The 26,040-nt window shown below is 41.3% G+C and overlaps 1 protein-coding gene across 2 annotated transcripts; it reads left to right on the top strand.

Moving 5' to 3' along the window:
* LOC124012607 (dnaJ homolog subfamily A member 1-like) lies at positions 1-25,024 on the top strand. 2 transcript variants are annotated; one of them, XM_046326415.1, is made up of 9 exons: positions 1-157; positions 2,225-2,372; positions 3,143-3,326; positions 3,458-3,562; positions 4,054-4,281; positions 11,855-11,969; positions 12,966-13,081; positions 21,630-21,730; positions 23,894-25,024. In XM_046326415.1, the coding sequence occupies exons 2-9, from the start codon at positions 2,241-2,243 to the stop codon at positions 24,119-24,121; spliced, it is 1,209 nt and encodes a 402-aa protein (XP_046182371.1). In that variant the 5' UTR covers positions 1-157; positions 2,225-2,240; the 3' UTR covers positions 24,122-25,024. The 2 variants fall into 2 exon arrangements, with proteins under 2 accessions (XP_046182371.1, XP_046182372.1); XM_046326416.1 differs by lacking the exon at positions 1-157 and adding an exon at positions 170-313.
* Positions 25,025-26,040: the final 1,016 nt, after the last annotated feature.

Genomic DNA, 26,040 nt, shown 5'->3' with positions numbered 1-26,040 from the left:
GACGTCATGGTTTGACCTCGTTTTTTCCCGAGTTGTCTTGAAAGCACCATTAAAGTAGGCGGTGCAAGTAGTAGAAGGTTCTGGAAGTTCATCGCCAGGACGGGGGTGTTATAAGTTAAACAAGGTCCTTTCTCTCAACGGCCGTCTATTGTAACAGGTAGCTAACCACAATTTAATGGTGTTTTCATTCTGCAAAAAAAGTAATGTTCCTAATTGGTATAGTAATAAACTACTAGCTAAGCTACTACTATCAGTTAGCTAGGTCGTGGATAGCTGGCCAGCTAACGTTAGCCTAGCTAGCTACCAAACCAAGGTAAGTTACCTAGCTGGCTAGCTAACTTAACTTTATCATGTTGGATACGGGAAACTAGCTAGATGGGTCTCTTGTTTTTGTTTTGTTAGTAATAATGTAACGTTAGCTAGCCAGCGTTAATGACGTGGCTAACGTTTGACGCTAGCTAGCGCTTCTAGTATTGGCAAAGACCGTAACCTTAACGTGGAACCATGACTTTATATTTCATATCAGAGAAATAACGCTAATAGTAAAACATTAATGTTAAATTGATACACACCATTTTATAGAGTTCCCATAAGCCCATGTTACAGCGCTTGTTTACAGACAGAAGACAGTAGACTAACGTTATCTGGGCTAATTAATGTTAGCTATCTGCGTCTGAGTGAACACCTAACGTTTACCTGTGTGTAAACTGAAGACAAACGCCACAAATGTGTCACTGAAAAATACTATCCTCTGCAACTGTTAAACCCGGTTAAAACAGTATACAGTAATTGTGTATTTAACATTTGAAGTTGATATGAGAGTACAGGGATTTATATTTCTAGAACCGTACCGCAATTGAGAATCGATTCACGTTTATTTGGTTGTTTTGGCTTCCAGAGCCCTTTAAACCTAACATAATTTAGTCCAATAGTGGGCTCCCATAGCTATGTGGATCTGTGCAAAACTACTACAGTAAGTATCTCTCTTTATTTAAAGATTTCTTGTTGATGAAAGAAGAGCCATATGTTTTGAAAGCCGTATCCCAAGCGATGAATATTGATGCTAAAACACAGCGTCAGGATTGTAGTTCACATAAACCCGTCGCGGGCGAAGCTGAAAACAAGGGAGAAAGCAAATGTTTGTTACAGAGTAGTGTTAATATCACATTGCACATTTATTAGTGACAGAATGCATTTTAAAATTCACACACAGAAATACTTTTGTTTTGACAAAACAATTATTTTATCGATAGGAGTGGGGGGAAGATGCTTGTTGTGCACGTAAATCGGAAGTAAGGATAAGAAAGATGACACTTCTATTTCACACCATAGCCTGCCGAATTTGCAAGAAAATGTCTCATATTTTTATTTGTGGCATGGAGTTTGACTAGCCGTGTATATTTACAAGCCTGCTAGAGTTGGTGGCATTTGGCCAAGTAATAAATACTGTTGTATGATGGAAGAAGCCTGATCTGGAATGTGAAGCTATCTGAAGCGGATTTTCTGTAGATACCCTTAGTAGATCTAGCTTGCCTTGTAGTAGGACACCCCTCTGGTCTGTTAAGCATGCGCTCACAGAAGTCTCACGCTGTTGAGCTTCTGGGTTCAGAAACTCAGATGTTAAGCGCTAACCCCTCATGTTGAAAATATATGTTGCTATTCACCAACTTTGTTTCTAATGCTATCCGATTGGGATATTTCTATCATGAAGTTGCAGTGGTGGTGAACTTGTCATACCAATAAGTGGTTTCAAATGCAAATAGAATGGCATTAGTGCTGAGCGATTAACTAATTGACCAACTTCGGTTAAATTATTTGATTTCCATTTGTTTTTTTTGTTTTTTTTTCTGAGTGCAATGCTCAGTTTCTTTTAGATCAGATCAAGCCTGAACTCTTCCCAACAGGCCAATATTCTACATTAACTGCACTGAACATAATCCATTGAACGCCTAGTTGCTTCGTGTGCTATCTACATGAAAATACATCATCTAAGATTTGATAGTTGGTGTTCAGTAGTCGTAAAGTATGCCATATTTACTTTGAAGAACTACTAAGATAATGATTTTGTAAGACTGCATAGCCCCCCCCCCCCAAAAAAAATATCAATGTTTTTATATATTTTTTAATCTATTTCTGAACCAACCTCAAAGCACATCGCTCGGCACTATATGTCATACAGGAAGAGAAACTGACACTTGTGTGAACATTTTTTTTTCTTCTGCAGACTGTAACCAACAACAATGGTGAAGGAAACTGGCTTTTATGATATGTTGGGTGTTAAGCCCAATGCCACACCAGATGAGCTGAAAAAGGCTTATCGTAAGCTGGCCTTGAAATACCACCCTGACAAGAACCCTACAGAAGGGGAGAAAGTGAGTGGAAGTATTCAGGAAACCACTTTGTGTCCATGATGGTCAGAGTTTATATTTGTCGTACCACCTTTATCTTTGTGAGCTGTGTATGTTATAAACAACGTAAAACTCCTATGAATAGGTTCTGATTTATGACTAGTGGTTGAGTGGAGATAAGTTATTCATGCCAGTGTAGCAGAGTTAAGAGGTACAGTAAGCTCACTCCACAGCTAGCTTGACATTTCGTAGATGGATCTATACAATTGGTTCCTATTGTATAGCTCAAAAGTTTTTTTCACATTATCGAGCAGGTGGTCACGTGTGTTGGCAAGGTAGAGGACTCTGGTTCAAGCCCAGTCAGAGGTAGTTCAGAGCAGGAGCGATGTATGCTAATCCAGCACATTGATGCTGGTTATGCCAGGTTATTTTTAAGAGATGAATATGGAAAATACATAAATTGTTTCTACAGTTGTCAGAATTCTAGTAAGTTTCATATTTTTGAGTACTTAGTTGAGATTTCTATTAGTAGTTTGCACTCTGAGAATTGATTGCGTTTGGGCACGTAACCGAAAGGTTGCTTGATTGAATCCCCGAGCTGACAAGGTAAAAATCTGTCGTTCTGCACCTGAGCAAGGCAGTTAACCCACTTCCCCGGCCGCCGAAGACGTGGATGTCGATTAAGGCAGCCCCCCGCTCCTCTCTGATTCATAGGTGTTGGGTTAAATGCGGAAGACACATTTCAGTTGTACAACTGACTAGGTATCCCCCTTTCATTCAGTTTTTCTTCCCAGTTTAAGCAGATATCTCAGGCATATGAGGTGCTGTCAGACTCCCAGAAGAGAGAGGTGTACGACCGGGGAGGGGAGAAGGCAATAAAAGGAGGGGGCAGCGGAGGTGGCGGAGGTTTTGGATCCCCCATGGACATCTTTGACATGTTCTTTGGAGGAGGTGGCCGACTGCACCGGGAGAGAAGAGGTAAAAACCAAATGAAGTACAGAGACAAATATTACTTTCCACAGAAGACTTCAAATTCTGGCCTTTGTTTTCTGTGGTTCTTCTTAACTTCTCTAAAACTAATGCTTTGCCCCAATGTGCTCTCAACCTAGGAAAGAATGTGGTTCATCAGCTCACAGTCTCTTTGGAAGACCTCTTCAATGGCGCCACGAGGAAACTTGCTGTCCAGAAGAATGTTATTTGCGAGCGATGTGAAGGTGCTACGTTACTACACATGTTACATTGTTGGTTAACGTTGGTCTTGATCAGTCCCTTACTAAAAGGGATGGATGAAAATGACCAGTGTGGTAACCCTAAAGTCATCAGGTTGAATAGCCCTGTGTTCATGCATGGATTGGATGTCATTTGTACTTTTTTTCACATATCACATTATGAACAATTAACTGTTAGAGGTAAATGCCTCGGCTAGGGTAAAACATTTTAAAGATTATCATCGTACAATGCCCAAACGGTATTGTTTGGTTCCATTTTTGTTGCTCTGACTATAAAATGCATACATAGATGTTCTTTCTTACTCCAAGTACATTTATACAGCGGATCACTAATCCACAGAATCGTTATCTGTTGACTAGCATTTACCGCCCTGTCAAACGCAGCATGTGGGGTTCTGTTTAACAGTGATGTAATGAGAGTTACTGCTGCAAACGACTGGGGTGATGTGGACTGACATGGCTATGGTTTGTGGTAGGTCGCGGGGGAAGGAAGGGTGCGGTGGAAATGTGTATGTCCTGTCACGGCACGGGCATGCAGGTGCGCCTCCACCAGCTGGGTCCGGGCATGGTGCAGCAGGTGTCCACCGTGTGCGGGTGTTGCCAGGGCCAGGGCCAGCGCATCAGTCACAAGGACCGCTGCAAGGCCTGCAGTGGACGGAAGATTCTGCGGCAGAAAAAGATCCTGGAGGTCCACATTGGCAAAGGTGAGGTGGTTGATTAGTTGTCCATCAATTGAAGTCTTTCCACAGCTCACAATTGACAAACATATTATAGTTAATATATACAATAAATTAAAATGTTCTACCCTGAATTTTTTTTTTTTTTGCTAAAAGGTCCAACAGTTCTTTGACTCCTTTGATTTGTGTAGAGTACAAATTGTCAAGAGCATAGACTCTGCCTAAATTGTTCACTATGTTTGTGTAGCGACGTTGGGGGTGGGTTAACTTCTTGTGTCGAGCCATCCCGGATCCGGTATCGTGACTACAGCCTCAAGCTCATTACCATAACGCAACTTTAACTATTCATGAAAATCGCAAATGAAATGAAATTAATCTATTTGCTCTCAAGCTTAGCCTCTTGTTAACAACACTGTCATCTCAGATTTTCAAAATATGCTTCTCAACCATTGCAAAACAAGCATTTGTGTAATAGTATTGATAGCTAGCGTAGCATTTAGCGTTAGCATTCAGCAGGCAACATTTTCACAAAAAACAGAAAAGGATTCAAATAAAATAATTTACCTTTGAAGAACTTCAGATGTTTTCCATGAGGAGACTCTCAGTTAGATTGCAAATGTTCCGTTTTTACGAAAAAATATTATTTGTGTTGACAAATCGGTCCGTTTTCTTCATTCTTCATCACGTTTGGGTAAGAAAAAAAAAAGAGAATTTTATCCAAAAATTAAGAGCGCCCCTATCTCGGAAGAGGTTAAGCATGTTGACACGGGAGGCACCATGGCCCTGGGCCCTGTTGACACCGTTACCTGACAGAGGATGGGAATGCTAGCCGAGTGACTGCCAATTTAACAGGTAAAAGTGTGGCGATTTTCTTTCTCCATTTTGAGGATGTAGGAGGTTTTAGATGTTTGTCTATTTAACCAGATTTTTGGATGTCTGTTATGTGATGTAACCTACATTTTATTCACTTCTGGTCCTGGAGAGCTACACCGCTAATACATCTGATTCATGGAATCAAAATCTTGATTAATTGGGTCTAGAGGTCGACCGATTTATGATTTTTCGACGCCGATACCGATTATTGGAGGACTCAAAAAAAGCTGCATTTTATTTATTTGTAATAATGACAATTACAACACTATTGAATTAACTTATTTTAACTTAATATAATATAATTTAGCCTCAAATAAATAATAAAACATGTTCAATTTGGTTTAAATAATGCAAAAACAAAGTGTTAGAAGTAAAAGTGCAACATGTGCCATGTAAAAAAGCTAGCGTTTGAGTTCCTTGCTCAGAACATGAGAACATATGAAAGTTGGTGGTTCCTTTTAACATGAGACTTCACTATTCCAAGGTAAGAGGTTTTAGGTTGTGGTTAATAGTATTTATAGGGCTATTTCTCTCTCTACCATTTGTATTTCATATACCTTTGACTATTGGATGTTCTTATACCCACTTTAGTGTTGCCAGTGTAACAGTATAGCTTTCCTCGACTCAAACCAGGAACACATCGACAACAGCCACCCTCGAAGCAGCGTTACCCATGCAGGGCAAGGGGAAAAACTACTCTAAGTCTCAGAGCGAGTGACGTTTGAAACGTTAATAGCGTGCACCCCGCTAACTAGCTAGCCATTTCACGTCGGTTACACCAGCCATCAGGCTGATAGGCTTGAAGTCATAAACAGAATGAATGCTTACGAGCCTGCTGCTGCCTACCATCGCTCAGACTGCTCTATCAAATCATAGACTTAGTTATAACATAATAACACACAGAAATACGAGCCTTTGGTCATTATTGTGGTAGAATCTGGAAACTATCATTTCGAAAACAAAACGTTTATTCTATCAGTGAAATACGGAAGGGTGCGTTCTGAGCCCTCTCCTGTACTCCCTGTTCACCCACAACTGCGTGGCCACGCACGCCTCCAACTCAATCATCAAGTTTGCGGACGACACAACAGTGGTAGGCTTGATTACCAACAACGACGAGACGGCCTACAGGGAGGAGGTGAGGGCCCTCGGAGTGTGGTGTCAGGAAAATAACCTCACACTCAACGTCAACGAAACTAAGGAGATTGTGGACTTCAGGAAACAGCAGAGGGAACACCCCCCTATCCACATCGATGGAACAGTAGTGGAGAGGGTAGCAAGTTTTAAGTTCTGAATTGGTCCACTCACACTGACAGCGTCGTGAAGAAGGTGCAGCAGCGCCTCTTCAACCTCAAGAGGCTGAAGAAATTCGGCTTGTCACCAAAAGCACTCACAAACTTCTACAGATGCACAATCGTAAGCATCCTGGCGGGCTGTATCACCGCCTGGTACGGCAACTGCTCCGCCCTCAACCGTAAGGCTCTCCAGAGGGTAGTGAGGTCTGCACAACGCATCACCGGGGGCAAACTACCTGCCCTCCAGGACACCTACACCACCCGAATCACTGCCTGTTCACCCCGCTATCATCCAGAAGGCGAGGTCAGTACAGGTGCATCAAAGCTGGGACTGAGAGACTGAAAAACAGCTTCTATCTCAAGGCCATCAGACTGTTAAACAGCCACCACTAACATTGAGTGGCTGCTGCCAACACACTGTCATTGACACTGACCCAACTCCAGCCGCTTTAATAATGGGAATTGATGGGAAATGATGTAAATATATCACTAGCCACTTTAAACAATGCTACTTTATATAATGTTACTTACCCTACGTTATTCATCTCATATGCATACGTATATACTGTACTCTACATCATCGACTGCATCCTTATGTAATACATGTATCACTAGCCACTTTAACTATGCCACTTTGTTTACTTTGTCTACATACTCATCTCATATGTATATACTGTACTCGATACCATCTACTGTATGCTGCTCTGTACCATCACTCATTCATATATCCTTATGTACATATTCCTTATCCCCTTACACTGTGTATAAGACAGTAGTTTTGGAATTGTTAGTTAGATTACTTGTTGGTTATCACTGCATTGTCGGAACTAGAAGCACAAGCATTTCGCTACACTCGCATTAACATCTGCTAACCATGTGTATGTGACAAATAAAATTTGATTTGATTTGGAACTGTTCGGTATTTTATCTAATGGGTGGCATCCCTAAGTCTAAATATTCCTGTTACATTGTACAACCTTCAATGTTATGTCATAATTACGTAATATTCTGGCAAATTAGTTCGCAATGAGCCAGGCAGCCCAAACTGTTGCATATACCCTGATTGCGTGCAATAAACGCGAGAAGTGACACAATTTCACCTGTTAATATTGCCTGGATATCTTTTAGCTAAATATGCAAGTTTAAAATTATATACTTCTGTGTATTGATTTTAAGAAAGGCATTGTTTATGGCTAGGTACAGTCGTGCAACGATAGTTTATTTTCCTCAAATGCGCTTTTTTTTACCCCTCTGGTATATGTGGGACGGTAAGCGTCCCACTTTGCCAAAAGCCAGAGAAAATGCAGAGCGCCAAATTCAAATACATTCCTATAAAAATCTAACTTTCATGAAATCACATAATTTGCAAGATAACAAATTTAAAGCTGCACGTGTTGTGAATCCAGCCAACATGTCAGATCTCAAGGCTTTTCGGCGAAACTAAACGATGCTATTATCTGAGGATAGCACCATATTAAACAAAAGAGAGAACATATTTCAACCTTGCAGGCGCGACACAAAACGCAGAAATAAAAATGTAAATCATGCCTTAACTTTGACGAGCTTCTTCTGTTGGCACTCCAATATGTCCCAAAAATTGTCCTTTTGTTCTATTAATTCCGTCCATATATATCCAAAATGTCCATGTATTTGGTGCGTTTGATCCAGAAAACACCGGTTCCAACTTGCTCAACGTGACAACAAAATATCTCAAGTTACCTGTAAAATTTGCCAAAACATTTCAAACTACTTTTGTAATACAACTTTAGGTATTTTTTTACGTAAATAATCGATAAAATTGAAGACTGGATGATCTGTGTTCAATACGGGAAGACAACAAACTGACACTAGCTTTCTGGTCATGCGCCTCTATCAAACAGTACACATGAAGTGACCCTCGTTCAAGATGGCCGTAATTCATTACACAAAGGAATAACCTCAACCAATTTTCTAAAGACTGGTGACATCCAGTGGAAGACGTAGGAACTGCAATCAAGTCCCTTAGAAATCTGGATTCCCAATAAACTCATTTTAAAAGAGTGACCTCAACAACAGAATTCTGAATGGTTTGTCCTTGGTTTCGCCTGCAACATAAATTCTGTTATACTCAAAGATGTAATTACCTCCAGGCTCTGATCAGGCCCTACACCCAAACAAGGGCACTGCGTTCATCCACCTCTGGCCTGCTCGCCTCCCTATCACTGAGGAAGTACAGTTCCCGCTCAGCCCAGTCAAAACTGTTCGCTGCTCTGGCCCCCCAATGGTGGAACAAACTCCCTCACGACGCCAGGACAGCGGAGTCAATCACCACCTTCCGGAGACACCTGAAACCCCACCTCTTTAAGGAATACCTAGGATAGGATAAAGTAATCCTTCTCACCCCCCCCCTTAAAAGATTTAGATGCACTATTGTAAAGTGGCTGCTCCACTGGATGTCATAAGGTGAACGCACCAATTTGTAAGTCGCTCTGGATAAGAGCGTCTGCTAAATGACTTAAATGTAAATGTAAACAGTTTTAGGAACTTCAGAGTGTTTTGTATCCAAATCTACTAATAATATGCTTATCTTAGCTTCTGGGCCTGAGTAGCAGGCAGTTTACTATGGGCACTTTATTCATCCAAGCTACTCAATACTGCCCCCCCAGCCATAAGAAGTTACATTTTTAGATTTGTCTTTATTTTTAATATATTTGGGGGGAAAAATACTATTTACCTAACTATTCAGAATCTTTGCTATGAGACTTTAAGCTCAGGTACATCCTGTTTCCATTGATCATCCTTGATGTTTCTACAACTTCATTGGAGTCCACCTTGGTAAATTCAATTGATTGGACATGATTTGGAAAGGATCACACCTGTCTATATAAGGTCCCATAGTTGACAGTGCATGTCAGAGCAAAAACCAAGCCATGAGGTCGACGGAATTGTCTGTAGAGCTCCGAGACAGGATTGTGTCCTGCAACAAGTTTCTATCCAGAAGGAGGGTATTTTCTTGCTCCCCGCGAATCTGTTTTGAAAAAGAACCCCTTTATTTATTTTCTACAAAATGTTGTGGCTGCTGTTTTCACATGTAGACACTGGTATTGTGCTGGAGATGATTGATAAGGGGTGGAGTTGCCCATTTAAAAAAAAATTTGCTCACTCAGCAAGATCACTAGGTGTAACCTTGCGTTACTAAAGCCTTTGTGAATTTATCCAATGGACAGCCAGAGTAAAATCCCTATACTGAAGCAAACTGTAGTGTGTGTTATTTTACCTGAAATGCACAAGGTCCTCTACTCCGCCAATTAATCCACACACACAATGGTCAACCGACTTGTTTTTCGTCATCTCTCTTCCTTCTAGTCTTTCTCTTCTTGACTTTATATTGCGATTGGCAACTTTCATAAATTAGGTGCATCTGGTTGCCAAGGGATAAAATAGAAGTCAGTTCTATTTCTGACGCAGATCACGCTGCAAGTCCTGCCTCTCCCATCTCCTCATTGGTTTATAGAAGTTGGTACCCACGTGCCATCTCCTCCTTGGTTATACCGACGTGGGTGACAAAAAAATGTTCGTTTTTTCGCTCTGGATAAGAGCGTCTGCTAAATGACTTAAATGTAATGTAAATGTATTTTATCCCTTGGCAACCAGATGCTCTTTAGCATGCAATAATTGAATAATAAATATTTCAAAATGTATTTTTCAGCGCACGTGGCGCGAGCCGTGTCGTCAGCCTGTTAACGTGTAAATATTTGTATGAACATAAGATTCAACAACTGAGACAAACTGAACAAGTTACACAGACGTGACGAACAGAAATGGAATAATATGTCCCTGAACAAAGGTAGTGATGGGGGGGGGGCTGTCAAGTCAAAATCAAACGTAACAGCCAGTATCTGGTGTGGCCACTAGCTGTATTAAGTACTGCAGTGCATCTCCTCCTCATGGACTGCACCAGATTTGCCAGTTCTTGCTATGAGATGTTACCCCATTCTTCCACCAAGGCACCTGCAAGTTCACAGACATTTCTGGGGAGAATGGCCCTCACACTCTGATCCAACAGGTTCCAGATGTGCTTAATGAGATTGAGATCCGGGCTCTTTCCTGGCCATGGCAGAACACTGACATTCCTGTCTTGTAGGAAATCACGCACAGAACGAGCAGTATGGCTGGTGGTATTGTCATGCTGGAGGGTCATGTCAGGATGAGCCTGCAGGAAGGGTACAACATGAGGGAGGAGGATGTCTTCCCTGTAACGCACAGTGTTGAGATTGCCTGCAATGACAACCAGCTCAGTCAGATGATGCTGTGACACACCGCCCCAGACTATGACGGACCATCCACCTCCAAATCGATCCCGCTCCAGAGTACAGGCCTTGGTGTAACACTCATTCCTTTGCGACCATCACCCCTTGTGAGACACAACCGCAACTCGTGAGTGAAGAGCACTTTTTGCCAGTCCTGTCTGGCCCAGCGACGGTGGGTTTGTTCGGTGAGGCAGGTCCTTGTCCGGAGAGGACCTGCCTTACAACAGTTCTACAAGCCCTCAGTCCAGCCTCTCTCAGCCTATTGCGGACAGTCTGAGCACTGGAGGGATTGTGCGTTCCTGGTGAAACTTGGGCAGTTGTTGTTGCCATCCTGTACCTGTCCCGCAGTTGTGAGGTTCGGATGTACCGATCCTGTGCAGGTGTTCTTACACGTGGTCTGCCACTGCAAGGACGATCAGCTCTCTATCCTGTCTCCCTGTAGCTCTGTTTTAGGCGTCTCACAGTACGGACATTGCAATTTATTGCCCTGGCCACATCTGCAGTCCTCATGCCTCCTTGCAACATTCCTAGGGCACGTTCACGCAGATGACAGGGCGTCTTTCTTTTGGTGTTTTTCAGAGTCGGTAGAAAGGCCTCTTTAGTGTCCTAAGTTTTCATTAACTGTGACCTTAATTGTGACCTTAACCATCTGTAAGCTGTTAGTGTCTTAATGACCGTTCCACAGTTCATTGTTTATGGTTCATTGAACAAGCATGGGAAACAGTGTTTAACCCCTTTACAATGAAGATCTGAGGTTATTTGGATTTTTACGAATTATCTTTGGTCCTGAAAAAGGGACTATTCTTTTTTTTTTTTTGATGAGTTTATGAATTTGGTACCCTGGAGCGTTTCTTGAATTCTACAAATGCTTTGACAAGAATGGAAATTAACTGAACTGGATATAATTTCTGTAACTAAATTTCATGCGACTAGTACTAATGGATCACATCTCTGGACCAGGATAGCGTGGATCTGGTTACCAAACGCTCTAGGATCCAAATCATCTAGGGATATGTGAATGTGCCCTAAATGTTCCCCATGGCATGGTTGCGTGTGAACGCCATTACCAGAATTCTGATCAGTCTTTTCTTAATGCAGTTAAATACGGGCCAGTTGAGTTAAATTAATCCTAAATTGTTGCAGGTATGAAGGATGGGCAGAAGCTAGTTTTCCACGGGGAGGGAGATCAGGAGCCAGGACTAGAGCCTGGTGACATCATCATCGTCCTGGATCAGAGAGTCCATCCCGTCTTCACCAGGTAAAAGATTAAACCTCTCATGCCATTTCTTATTCACTACCTACCTCTCTACCCTATGTCTATATCACATTCTCTGATTGGACCAACAAATGTGTTTGTGCACATTTGGCAGTTCCAATGTTCCACATGAGACCTTTTTTATATTCTTCAGTATTGTATTGGTCTGTATTCTGTACTAGCCTATAGACTCCTTTCTGTGTTTGCAAACATTGCTTTTGAGGGTGACGCACGGATGTTGGTGGAAGTTGTTATAGAAGTCCAGCAAAAAAAGGCTCTCTTTACATGTTGCTTATGAGTGCTTTTCACACTACTTTTGGATTATAATTGGGTTTTAAGGTTCGTATGAATGTCCTGCTTAATGCAAATCAACAGCATTATAAGTAAACAGTTCAACCAGTAAAATGGCTCTTTGGCTAGTTTTTGCTACAGCCTATATCAATGAGCGTTCGCATTCTAGCTAAAAACTGCATCAAAGTTATTTAGCAAAAATCAAAACCAAATATAATCTTAGCAACTGTTCACGCAATTTTAATATTTTTATTTATTTTTTATTTTACCTTTATTTTGCTAGGCAAGTCAGTTAAGAACAAATTCTTATTTTCAATGACGGCCTAGGAACATTGGGTTAACTGCCTGTTCAGGGGCAGAATGACAGATGTACCTTGTCAGCTCGGGGATTTGAACTTGCAACCTTTCGGTTACTAGTCCAACACTCTAACCACTAGGCTACCATGCCGCAATAATGAAAATATCATTGTAAACGTATGAGAACCCAAAAAGGTAATAAAAGTTGTATGTGTCGTGTACTGGAAAAAGGTCTATCTAGGCTTGTAACAAAATTACAATTTGGCCAATTTCAAGAACTGAATGGAAATTTTCAGCAACAAAAAATCCCCATTTGAGAGCCAGTCACTTCTCAGTTCTTGATTTTCACTTCCTGAATTGAAATGCAATTGATCGCAGTCCGGTTGGTATTGAGTGTGCTCTATTCTACAGGCAAGGGGACAATCTGATCATGACTATGGAGCTGCAGCTGGTGGAGGCCCTGTGTGGTTTCCAGAAGCCTTGTCAAACTCTGGACAACCGAAGCCTCCTCATCACCTGCCACCCAGGTACACTTCCTAGATAACAGAATCCTTGTACAACATTGTGCACATTTTTTAAAATGCATTTAGAAAAAACTATTGTGGTGTTGCACGTTATACTGGTACCATCGTAAAGGTATCTAAATGTCATGATACTTATACCGTAGTACCGTTTCATATGATGCTACCAAATTTGTCGGTCCAACCAATCTAAAGAACCTGCTGGCGCCTGTCATAAAGTTAAATTTAAGCGACAGCAACTAGGCTCTTGTATGTTCAATCTCCACTTCACTTTCATGCGCATCTCTCGTGTGGCAGCTGTGATCAGCCAGCCATCACCTACTTCTCTCTGTCCACTCTTTCTGCGCATCTATTCCTCCATCAGTTTTAAAAATATAGGTTAGTGGTGATGGCGAGCAGGTACACAGACCCTGATGACTCTTCTGTTACATTTGGTACATTGGAGCATTTTATTGCCTGGTATAACCAAGAGCACAGGCCAGTCTAAGACTTTGCACGTGCAAGTTTGTGGTCATGCAGCCTCTGGGTGACCGGAAATGCACAACTACTTTTTTTTTCTTCCTGCATCATTTTGCGCACATTTGATATGAGTTCACAACCATGTTGTGGGCCATTTTAAACTAATCCCGGGTCGTTAATTATTGGTTTGATAACCAAAAACACTGTCATGTTGCCTACTAGCTAGCTAACAACCTGCTCACTTGACAGTACAGTGGTTCCTCCTTTAAAAATTACGAGCTTACACCGCAGTAGGTACCCAGCATCATGGCTTCATTGTTCCAGACCACCAAGGAGGAGTTAGTGCACTCATTATGCTTTTGGGTCCCAAGGTTTTTATAGGACCAATCATATTGAGTGGTTCCAATGATGAATTTGACGCGAGCCACCAGTTCCTGGTGACTTTCTTCAGCAAAGATGGCTGACAAAACAATACAGTGGAAGCTAATTTAAGGAATTAGAACGTCATGACAGGTCAAGCAAAAAAATGTACAATTGAGAGGAAATGTTAGTTAATGTAGACAATTGTACATGTTTTTTTTGTCAAAGTTAATTCACAAAAATCATTATTTGGCAAGTTATTTTTCTTAGTATTATCCAAAACCAGGTGTATCAAAAGCCATTATTTGAATGATGCTGTGTCTGCATGCATGTATATATTACAATTATACACCGCTCCTGGGACATCAATGGTTACACATTGTAACTATGCAATAGACTAGAAACATGATTTAAGTGAAGGCTGATTTTGTAATTCATATATACAGAATAAAAAACAGTACATCCTGCCAGCACGCCCAGAAGCGATCCACTCAGGCGGAGAATGACACGTGGAAGACAGCAGGAGTGAGATGGGAGTAACAATCCAGGTTATTTGCGCTGAGACCAGCATAATAATGTAATGAAACAAGCAGGGAGCAGGTTTTGAACTCAACATTCTTGCCCGAAGTCCAGCACGCTTTCGACTATGCCCAAATTTGTTGGTTGGGGACAATTGTGGCTAAACACGCTTTATCAATTGGAACCTTTAATACTTAGCGGAACAATAGATTATTCAACCTTCACTAAAGAATTGTCTAATAAAATTGTCTAATAGCCAAGCTAGGTGGGAACCCCCCTCCCCAACTTGCATAGTTCCACATCTACCTACACCCGGTTAACTTCTTGCGTCGAGCCAACCCGGATCCGGGATCATGACTACAGCCTCAAGCCCATTACCATAACGCAACGTTAACTATTCATGAAAATCGCAAATGAAATGAAATCAATATGCTAGCTCTCATGCTTAGCCTTTTGTTAAGAACACTGTCATCTCAGATTTTCAAAAAATATGCTTCTCTACCATAGCAAAACTAGCATTTAGCATTTAGCGTTAGCATTAGCATTTAGCGTTAGCATCACCAGGCAACATTTTCACAAAAAACAGCAAAAACATTCAATAAATCATTTACCTTTGAAGAACTTCGGATGTTTTCAATGAGGAGACTCAGTTAGATAGCAAATGTTCAGTTTTCCTGAAAGATTATTTGTGCAGGAGAAATCGGTCTGTTTTCTGTGTAATTTTTGGCTACCAAAAAACGAAAATTCAGTTATAAAAACGCCGAACTTTTTCCAAAATAACTCAATAATATCGACTGAAACATGGCAAACGTTGTTTAGAATCAATCCTCAAGGTGTTTTTCTACATATCTCTTCAATGATGTATCGTTCCTGGAAGTGTGCTTCTCCTTCTGTAGATGGTTTACATTTTACATGGTAAAATGAGTGCCACTGGCAATTGCGCACCAATTTAGACAAAGGACACCGGGCGGACACCTGGCAAATGTAGTCTCTTATGGCCAATCTTCCAATGATATGCCTACAAATACGTCACAGTGCTGCAGATATCTTGGACGAACGGTAGAGAGCATAAGCTCGTTCACAGCACATTCACAGCCATATCGGGCGACGATAGTAAAACAGAGCTTCAAAAGTTCAGCTCATTTCCTGTTTGAGGTTACATCTTGGTTTCGCCTGTAGCATCATTTCTGGGGCACTCACAGATAATATCTTTGCAGTTTTGAAAACGTCAGTGTTTTCTTTCCAAAGCTGCCAATTATATGCATAGTCAAGCATCTTTTCGTGACAAAATATTGCGCTTAAAACAGGAACGTTTTTTTATCCAATAATGACATAGCCCCCCATAGGTTGAAGAGGTTAAGGTTCTGAAGAGAAAATGTATACGTGTGTGTTTTCATGGCTTTCTAAGGCACTGCATCTTGGTGCAAGAGGCTTTACTACAGTCCTTGGTTCGAATTCAGGGCGGCGCACAATTGGCCCATAGTCATCTGGGTTTGCCGGGGTAAGCCTTCATTGTAAATAAGAAATTGTTCTTACCTGACTTGCCTAGTTAAATAAAGGTTCAATTTAAACTGGTGACAACTGCAGTGCAATCAATATTAGGTGAACAGTGACTGGTGCTAAAAATATCACACCAACAGATGGTGAGAACCTACACCAGACGAGCAATTCATTTCAACAATGTTCATTTTAATTTGACTTTACAAACAAGAGGGCTTAATTGGAGTCTTTCTTCGACGCCTAAACCTATATAAAATAGTAGTTAAAAAAATAGGCCTACTTACAATTACAACCGGTCTCCCGTCCGCACAACACAGGGATTCTTTAGCTAAATAGCCCAGTACTATACTGCCGACCATCACTTTGTACAGCGCCTGTTAAATTGTCATTGAATCACAGCCTACTTCAGCAAATGGGTGATTTAACAAGCACATTCGTGAAAAGCGCTGTCGTTGTACCAAAGCATAAACATCAATGCCTTTCTTAAAATCGATACACAAGTATATAATTTTAAACCTGCATATTTAGTTAATATTGCCTGCTAACATTAATTTCTTTTAACTAGGGAAATTGTCACTTTTCTTGCATTCTGTGCAAGCAAAGTCGGGGCATATTCAGCAGTTTAGGCCGCCTGACTCGTTGCGAACTGTGTGAACCATTTCTTCCTAACAAAGACCGTAATTAATTTGACCATTTTTCATAATTATGACATAACATTGAAGGTTGTGCAATGTAACAGCAATATTTAGACTTATGGATGCCACCCGTTACATAAAATATTGAACGGTTCCGTATTTCACTGAAGGAATAAACTTTTTGTTTTTGAAATGATAGTTTCTGGATTTACCTTATTAATGATCTAAGGCTCATATTTCTGTGTTATTATATTATAATTAAGTATGATTTGATAGAGCAGTCTGACTGAGCGGTGGTAGACAGCAGCAGGCTCATAAGCATTCATTCAAACAGCACTTTGTGCATTTGCCAGCAGCTCTTCGTTGTGCTTCAAGCATTGTGCTGTTTGACTTCAAGCCTATCAACTCCCGAGATTAGGCTGGCAATACTAAAGTACCTATCAGAACATCCAATAGTCAAAGGTATATGAAATACAAATGGTATAGAGATAAATAGTCCTATAATAACTACACCCTAAAACTTCTTACCTGGGAATATTGAAGACTCATGTTGACCAATTATGATTTTTCAACACCGATGCAGATTTATTGGAGGACCAAAATAGCCGATACCGATTAATCAGACTTTTTTTTTTTTTGTAATAATGACAATTACAACTACTGAATTAACACTTATTGTAACTTAATATAAAACATCAATACAATCAATTTAGCCTCAAATAAGTAATAAAACATGTTCAATTTGGTTTAAATAATGCAAAAACAAAGTGTTGGAGAAGAAAGTAATATGTTCCATGTAAAAAAGCTAACATTTAAGTTCCTTGCTCAGAACATGAGAACATATGAAAGTTGGTGGTGCCTTTTAACATGAGACTTCAATATTCCAAGGTAAGAGGTTTTAGGTTGTAGTTAATATAATATTTATAGGACTATTTATCTCTATACTATTGGTATTTCATATACCTTTGACTATTGGATGTTCTTATAGGCACTATAGTATTGCCAGTGTAACAGTATAGCTTCCGTTACACCAGCCATTAGGCTGATAGGCTTGAAGTCATAAACAGCGCTGTGCTTGCGACGAGCTGCTGGCAAAACGCACAAAAGTGCTGTTTGAATGAATTATTACGGGCCTGCTGCTGCTCAGACTGCTCTATCAAATCAGACTTAATTATAACATAACACACAGAAATACGAGCCTTTGGTCATTATTATGGTAGAATCTGGAAACTATCATTTCGAAAACAAAACGTTTATTTCAGTGAAATACGGAACCGTTCGGTATTTTATCAAATTGGTGGCATCCCTAAGTCTAAATATTCTTGTTACATTGCACAACCTTCAATGTAAGTTATAATTACATAACATTCTGGCAAATTAGTTCGCAATGAGCCAGGCACTGTTGCATATACCCTGATTCTGCGTGCAATGAATGCAAGAGAAATGACACAATTTCACCTGGTTAATATTGCCTGCTAAACTGGATTAGTAGTTATAACTAGTAATTATGATTGATTGTTTTTTATAAGAGAAGTTTAATGCTAGCTAGCAATTTACCTTGGCTTCTGGGTTAGAGCGTTGGACTTAGCAACCCCCGAGCTGACAAGGTGAAAATCTGTCGTTCTGCCCCTGAACAAGGCAGTTCACCCACAGTTCCTAGGCAGTCATTGAAAATAAGAATGTGTTCTTAACTGACTTGCCTCGTTAAATAAAAGGTATATAAAAAAATAATAATCGGAAATCGGCGCCCAAAAATACAGATTTCTGATTGTTATAAACTTGAAATCAGCCCTAATTAATCGGTCGACCGCTATATCAAATGCGGATGTTTATATTAACTACATTTTAGTTGCACTTCCACCCAGCTCCACGACCACAGGTAAAACCTTGCTGAGACAAATATATTCATCATATCGTCAATTTCTCTAGCCAAACATCCTGATGGCCTTTGCCTGTCAGCTTGGCAGAGTTATGGGAAAATGTTTTCAGTTGATGCCGAACAAGTTCGATCAGGTTTAAATCAGGATCTACATGTAGAGATGAGAAAAATACTTTTAGGGATACTGTAGGCCTACCGAAGGTGTTGTAGGTCTTTTTTATTTAACCTTAAAGGTCTACTTACTCTGCTGGCGCTTTGACCCAGTTTATGCCCTCATTTGAAATGCAAACCCTGGTGGCATTGTGTGTTTGGTCATTGTCTCCATTTGGAGAAAGAAAAACATTTAGTGTAACAGCTAAAATGAGTACAATAATAGAAATATACATGTAAATAGGCCTAAACGTAACACAATATTGCTATAATCCTACCTTGAAAGAAACAATATGTACCCAGAAACACCTTTCTGACATAGGGTCCAGCATATCGCTCTATGATTTCTTCATCAATGAAATCTCGAGCCATGATACCTGAAAAAGGAGGCAACAGGGAAGTATTGTGGAACAAATAAGTCTCAGGGGTAGGCTGCAATATTTTATGTAACTTTTGCTTTGTAAATGGTCAAACTTACCATCAAATATAGGCCTGGTCCCTGGCAAAAAATTGCCCCCCACACATGGAGTTTGAGCGGATGCTTGGGACTCTGCTTACTTGATCTTCCTTTTTTTTTCTTTAGCAATTTTGAGCAAATTTACATTATTGAATGTCTCGCCAGCTTTGATCCATGGTTGGGCCTGCAGGACGCAAAGCTCTTTGTCAGATGAATCATTGGGTCGAAACTACAGAACAGTACAAAACAAGCGAACACACATGGTTAATGTTCTGATAATTAAAAGTAAATATGAAACATTTCTTACAGAGCCTTTCTAGAAGTCCACGCAAGTTTCTTCAACTGTCTGACTGTAATTAGAGCGACATTGATGACGTGCCATGATGCCAGCAGATTAGTTTGCCTTTGTCGATCGCGCATCCTCTTCATGAATATAAGCAAAAGTTTATCATTTTTTATCACGAGGGACATAAACAATAACTAGTAATGCTGCATACTCAACAAAAAAAAGTTAATCTTACCTTTCTGGTAAAATATTGCTATAAATTGCTGAGGTGTAGTAACTTTTTTTTATTTGACCTTTTTAACTAGGCAAGTCAGTTAAGATCACTTATTTTCAATGACTGCCTAGGAACAGTAGGTTAACTGCCTTGTTCAGGGACAGAACGACAGATTTTTACCTTGTTAGCTCAGGGATTCGATCTTGAAACGCTCTAACCACTAGGTTACCTGCTGCCCCAAAAGAGAACAAAATTAAACTAAATATAGTGTAATCAATTTATAAAATGCCTAACTATGAGATTTCTCCTTCCTTATAACTATAAAATGGGGCGCCTGAGTGGCGCAGTGGTCTAAGGCACTGCATCTCAGTGCTAGAGGCGTCACCTAAAGACACCCTAGGGCGGCGCGCAAATTAGCTCAGCATCGTCCGGATTTGGTCGCTGTAGGCCATCATTGTAAATAAGATTTTGTTCTTAACTGACTTGCCTAGAATAAAATAAATACACATTTGTATATTTAGTGTTAGAATGTAGAAAATATGCAAAGGTCTCTCTTGATCAAAATGTCTGCCCCCATCGCTGTGAACGTCTGGCTAGGAACTCGCCTTTCATCTCATATTAATCTTGTCTGTCTGACTGTTTTTTTTTGTTTAAAATCTAAAATTTTAGATGACTGGCTATAAATCGCTCTGAATGTGCTACAGCAATGAAACCATTCTCCTGCTGTGTTACGATTTCAGGCATAGGGGTTTAAGCCACTAACATTAAACGCTATGACGTAGGGTTCAGCCATGAGTTGATGGACAGTCTGAAGAGCGAATTAAATCAATGTATGCCATTTAGCAGACGCTTTTATCCAAAGCGACTTACAGTCATGTGTGCATACATTCTACGTATGGGTGGTCCCGGGAATCGAACCCACTAACCTGGCGTTACAAGCGCCATGCTCTACCAACTGAGCTACAGGAGGGACATCCCAGCTTCAAGTGGTGTCAGATTTCACATCCTGCTTCACACAGGCAACAGACATACTCCTTCCTGTGTCCGTAAGAATGCTCAATGCTTGCCATTTCGATCTATGGTGTCCACCGACCGATTTCAACAAATGTCGGTCGGAACCCTTACCAGAACCACGTAGGTCCCCTAAACAGGGGACTTTACAATGTTTGTTGCCTAATGTTTTTAAAGTTGGGAGTCGTGTGCGTATGTGTTTTGGGGGAGAGAGGTGTGTGTTTGAGAGGGGGATCAGGGGGGAGGGAGAGTGTTAACTGAAGCGTAAAGATTTCATGCAGTGTTTTCCCCTTACTGCCTGCCACAATGACATTGTAATGGTGCCGGAGGGGTTGGCTGCCGTTTTTATGGGCTCCTAACCAACTGTGCTATTTCATTTTTTTCCCCCCTCATTTTTGTAACTTGTTTTGTACATAAAGTTGCTACTGCCATCTCTTATGACTGAAAATATCTTCTGGACATCAGAACAGCGATTACTCACCTTGTACTGGACGAAGATTTTAATTTTAATGAGTCCGACGCAAAGGATATACTGCTCTCCGCAGACCAGGCCCAAATCCCTGTCATTTGCGTGAAGAAAAGGCTACAGAGATACGGAGGAAGAAAGAAGGTTTGAGTGCCTCGTTAGGATTCGTAGGCGAGTGAGTAAATCGTCATTACCATCGGTTTTATTGTCTAACGTACAATCGCTGGAAAACAAACTTGAAGGTCTGGACGGTAGATCATCTTACCAATGAGCCATTAACTGTAAAATCTTTTTCACGGAGTTGTGGCTGAATGACAACACTGATAATATAGAGCTGGCTGGGTTTTCCGTGCATCGGCAGGACCAAGCAGCTACGTCTGGTAAGACGAGGGGTGGGGTTGTGTATATTTGTCAATAACCGCGGGTGCACGAGGTCTTAATATTAAAGAAGTCTCGAGGTATTACTTGCCTGAGGTAGGGTACCTAAGCGGTAGACCACACTTTCTACCAAGAGTTCTCATCTATATTCATAGCTGTCTTTGATACTTGGCTTAGTAAAATGTTGGTATCATGACAGCACTAGTTTATAGTCTCTTCAAATATTTTTTACCTTCGCAGGGGAATTGATCAAACCTGGCGACAAGAAGTGTGTCATGAATGAGGGGATGCCCATGCACCGCCGGCCATTTGAAAAGGGACGCCTCATTATCCTCTTTTCGGTATGTTCTGTGAAACCCACACCTTTCAATGTGTTCCACCATTCAGGACTTGATACTGTAGTTCAATATCTTTGTATTTATTCTGAACAAAAATATAAACACAACATATAAAGTGTTGGTCCCATGTTTCATGAGCTGAAATAAAAGTTCCCAGAAATGTTCCTAATGCACAAAAAGCTTGATTCTCTCACATGTGCACAAATGTGTTTACATTCCTGTTAGTGAGCATTTCTCCTTTGCCATGATAATCCATCCATCCTGACAGGTGTGACATATCAAGAAGCCTGATCATTACACAGGTGCACCCTGTGCTGGGAACAATATAAGGCCACTAAAATATGCAGTTTTGTCACAACACAATGCCACAGATTGGCATGGTGACTGCAGGGATGTCCACCAAAGCTGTTGCCAGATAATTTAAAGTTATTTTCTCTACCATAAGCCACCCCCAACGTCATCGTAGAGTGTGGCAGACCTTCTGACTGGCCTAACAACCGCAGGCCAGGTGTAACCACGCCAGCCCAGGACCGCCTCATCTGGCTTCTTCACATGCGGGATTGTCTGATAACAGCCACCCGGACAGCTGATGAAACTGGGTTTGCACAACTGAAGAATTTCTGCACACACTGTCAGAAACCATCTCGGGGAAGCTCATTTGCATGCTCGTCGTTCTCACCGGGGTCTTGACCTGACTGCAGTTCGACGTCGTAACTGACTTCAGTGGGCAGATGTTCACCTTCAATCACCACTGGCACGCTGGAGATATGTGCTCTTCACAGATGAATCCCGGTTTCAACTGTTCCGGGCAGATGGCAGACAGTGTGTATGTGTTGTGTGGGCAAGGGGTTTGCTGATGTCAACCTTGTGAACATAGTGTCCCATGGTGGCGGTAGGGTTATGGGATGTGAAGTCATAAGCTACGTACAACGAACACAATTGTATTTTATCGCTCACAATTTGAATGCACAGAGATACTGTGAGATCCTGAGGCCCATTGTCGTGCCATTAATTTGCTGCAATCACCTCATGTTTCAGCATGATAATGCATGGCCCCATGTTGCAAGAATTTGCACACAATTCCTGAAAGCTGAAAATGTCTTCTTCCATGGCCTGCATACTCACTGGCCATGTCACACATTGAGCATATTTGAATGCTCCGGATCAACCTTTACGACAGCGCGTTCCAGTTCCTGCCAACATCCAGCAACTTCACACAGCCAATGAAGAGGAGTGGGACTACATTCCACAGCCTGATCAACTGTATGCGGAGATGTCATGCGGCAAGTGGTGGTCACACCAGATACTGACTGGTTTTCTGATCCATGCCCCTACTTTAAAAAATAAAAGTAAAGTTATTTGTATTTATAGTCATGTGAAATTCGATATTATTATGGACTGATTTCCTTGTGAAATGTAACTCAGTAAAATCTTTGAAATTGTTGCGTTCATATTTTTGTGCCGTGTGAATATATTGGGAACTGGTGTCCTAATTCGCCCGCGACCCCCACAGGACGGCGCACAAGTGGCCCGGCGCAGTCCGGGGGAGGATTTGGATGGTGGGGCTTGCCTTGGCTCATCGTGTCCTAGCAACTCCTTGCGCTTGCAAGCGGACTCCGGGCAGTCAAACAGTGTTCCCTCCGACACATTGGTGTGGCTGACATTTGGGTCAAGCAAACAGTGTGATAAGTAGGTGGCCAGGTGGGACATATTTTGGAGGACGCATGACTCGACCTTCACTTCTCCCAATCACATTGAGGAGTTGCAGAGATAGCCAAGGGACCTAATTCAGGGAGAAAACAGGGTCTGGTTAGTATTGGGATGGGAGACCATCCAGGAATACCAGGTGCCGTAAGCTAAAAAATATATATTTAAAAAGTAAATGGTGTCATTCATTCCCTCAGTAAAAATGTATTAAATTGCTTGACTAACTACTGCTGCAGACTACTGCTGTTTTATTAAACCACTGGAGAATTAGTCAACCATACCAACCTTGTGGCCATTTTGTAGTATAACTTTTATTGTGATTATGTAATTGACACAAGTCTGCACTGTGTAACTCGTAATGTGGTTGCTCTACTGTTTCAGTTGGTTCTTAATTTCATGACATTTTTTTAAAGAAAAGGTTACGACGTAGAAATTAAACCCATTTTCTTTTTGCCTAAGGTGGTATTCCCCGAGGCCAACTTCCTCCCCAAGCACAAGCTGAAGGAGCTAGAGCACTACCTTCCTGCCAAGAGGGAAGCGGAGCAGCCTGAGAGCATGGACGACGACCTCTACATATACACCGACCTGGAGGACTGCGACCCGGCCAGAGTAAGACGCAGCCAATACCATTACATGGAAGAGGATGACAACCCGTCCGCTGGCGGGGTCCAGTGCCAGACCTCATAAGACCCCGTCACATCACTCCAACCTCAAAACCCAGCCCCCCCTGGAAACGTGCACAACCCGCATCTTACATTTTATTCTCTTAACTTACAATGCTAACTGTGGTGCCGAAGCAGTCCTTTGGGCTGGATACCCGGATCTACGTTCCAAGGTGACTTGGCTGTCTTTTAGTTGGATCGTGTGCCTGAGTGGAGGAAATTGATTTCTGGTTAAGTTCCTTAGATGACCAGAAATGAAGATTCTGAGATTTTGGAAGCGCTATGGATGCTGTCACTGACATTTTTTTATATATATATATATATATATATATATAAGTTTGATTTTTATGGTGTTTTGATTTGTAAATTTGCAGGTTTTGAGCACCCTCTGTCTGCTTTGATGTCATGGTTAGTACCGTTTGGGATTTTGTGGTGTCCAAAGGTCACGAGAGAAGATGGTTGGAAGCTATAATTCATGTTGCCAAATTGAATCCTAGGCCTATTTCAATTTTAGAATAAATGTTTTTGTATACCACATCAGCATAGTTTAGAAGATACTTGCCAATTATTACACCAATGTTTTTGTTTAATTAATTTTGAATGATGTAATGATGTGTTATCTACATTTCATAATGCATATTGACCTTTTTGTGGTTCATCTGTAGGATTCAATTGAATCCTATCTGCTGTAATATGGTATACTTTGTTATGTTCAACTGATGATGAAAAAAGTTATTTACCCCATTTTTACTATCAAGAGTTGTCTGTTTAATTCCTCCATTCTTCATGGGAATTAGTCAAACTAAATAAACTTTCCATAGACCTCTCAAGAAGTTCTGCTACTGGTATCTATGTGCTGTGACTGTCATAATTGTCTTGGGATTAAAATAAACTTAATGGCTAGTCTTCTACTGCCAAGTTGAAATGATTAAACTCTTGAAGTCTCATACCTTTTACCTCAGTGACTGGTGTGCTTGTGAAGCCAAAAAGCGCAATGTTCCTGCGTTCGGAGACCAAATTCACAGTAAATGCTGCATACAGTTCATTTGGAAAGTATTCAGACCCCTTCCACATTTTGTTACGTTAGCCTTATTCTGAGATATTTTAAGTCCTCAATCTACACACAATAGCCCATAATGACCAAGCAAAAACCGGTTTAGACAAAACATTTTGAAATATCACGTTTACATAAGTATTCAGACCCTTTTACTCAGTACTTTGTTGAAGCACCTTTGGCAGCAATTACAGCCTCGAGCCTTCTTGGGTATGACGCTACAAGCTTGGCACACCTGTCTTTGGGGAGTTCCTCCCATTCCTCATTGCAGATCCTCTCAAGCTCTGTCTGGTTGGATGGGGAGCGTTTCTGCACAGTTAATTTCAGGTCTCTCCAGAGAAGTTGGGTTGCGTTCAAGTCTGGGCTCTGGCTGGGCCACTCAAGGACATTCAGAGACTTGTCCCGAAGTCACTCCTGCATTGTCTTGACTGTGTGCTTAGGGTTGTCATGTTGGAAGGTGAACCTTCATCCCAGTCTGAGGTCCTGAGCACTCTTGAGCAGGTTTTCATCAAGGATCTCTCAGTACTTTTCTCCGTTCATCTTTCCCTCGATCCTGACTAGTCTCCCAGTCCCTGCCACTGAAAAACATCCCCCACAACATGACGCTGTTACTACCATGCTTCACAGTAGGGATGGTGTCAGATTTCTTCCAGGTGTGACGCTTGGCATTCAGGCCGAAGAGTTCAATCTTGGTTTCATCAGACCAGAGAACCTTGTTTCTCATGGTCAGTCCTTTAGGTGCCTTTTGGCAAACTCCTTACGGGCTGGCGTGAGCCCTTTTATTGAGGAGTGGCTTCAGTCTTGCCGCTACCATAAAGGCATGATTGGTGGAGTGCTGCAGAGATTGTTGTCCTTCTCGAACTCTGGAGCTCTGTCAGAGTGACCATCGG

The sequence above is a fragment of the Oncorhynchus gorbuscha genome, linkage group LG24 (assembly GCF_021184085.1).
Source record: "Oncorhynchus gorbuscha isolate QuinsamMale2020 ecotype Even-year linkage group LG24, OgorEven_v1.0, whole genome shotgun sequence".
In the NCBI taxonomy this organism is placed as follows: Eukaryota; Metazoa; Chordata; class Actinopteri; order Salmoniformes; family Salmonidae; genus Oncorhynchus; species Oncorhynchus gorbuscha.
Note: the sequence above shows the minus strand (reverse complement) of the source record. Positions and strands in the feature narration are given on the sequence as shown.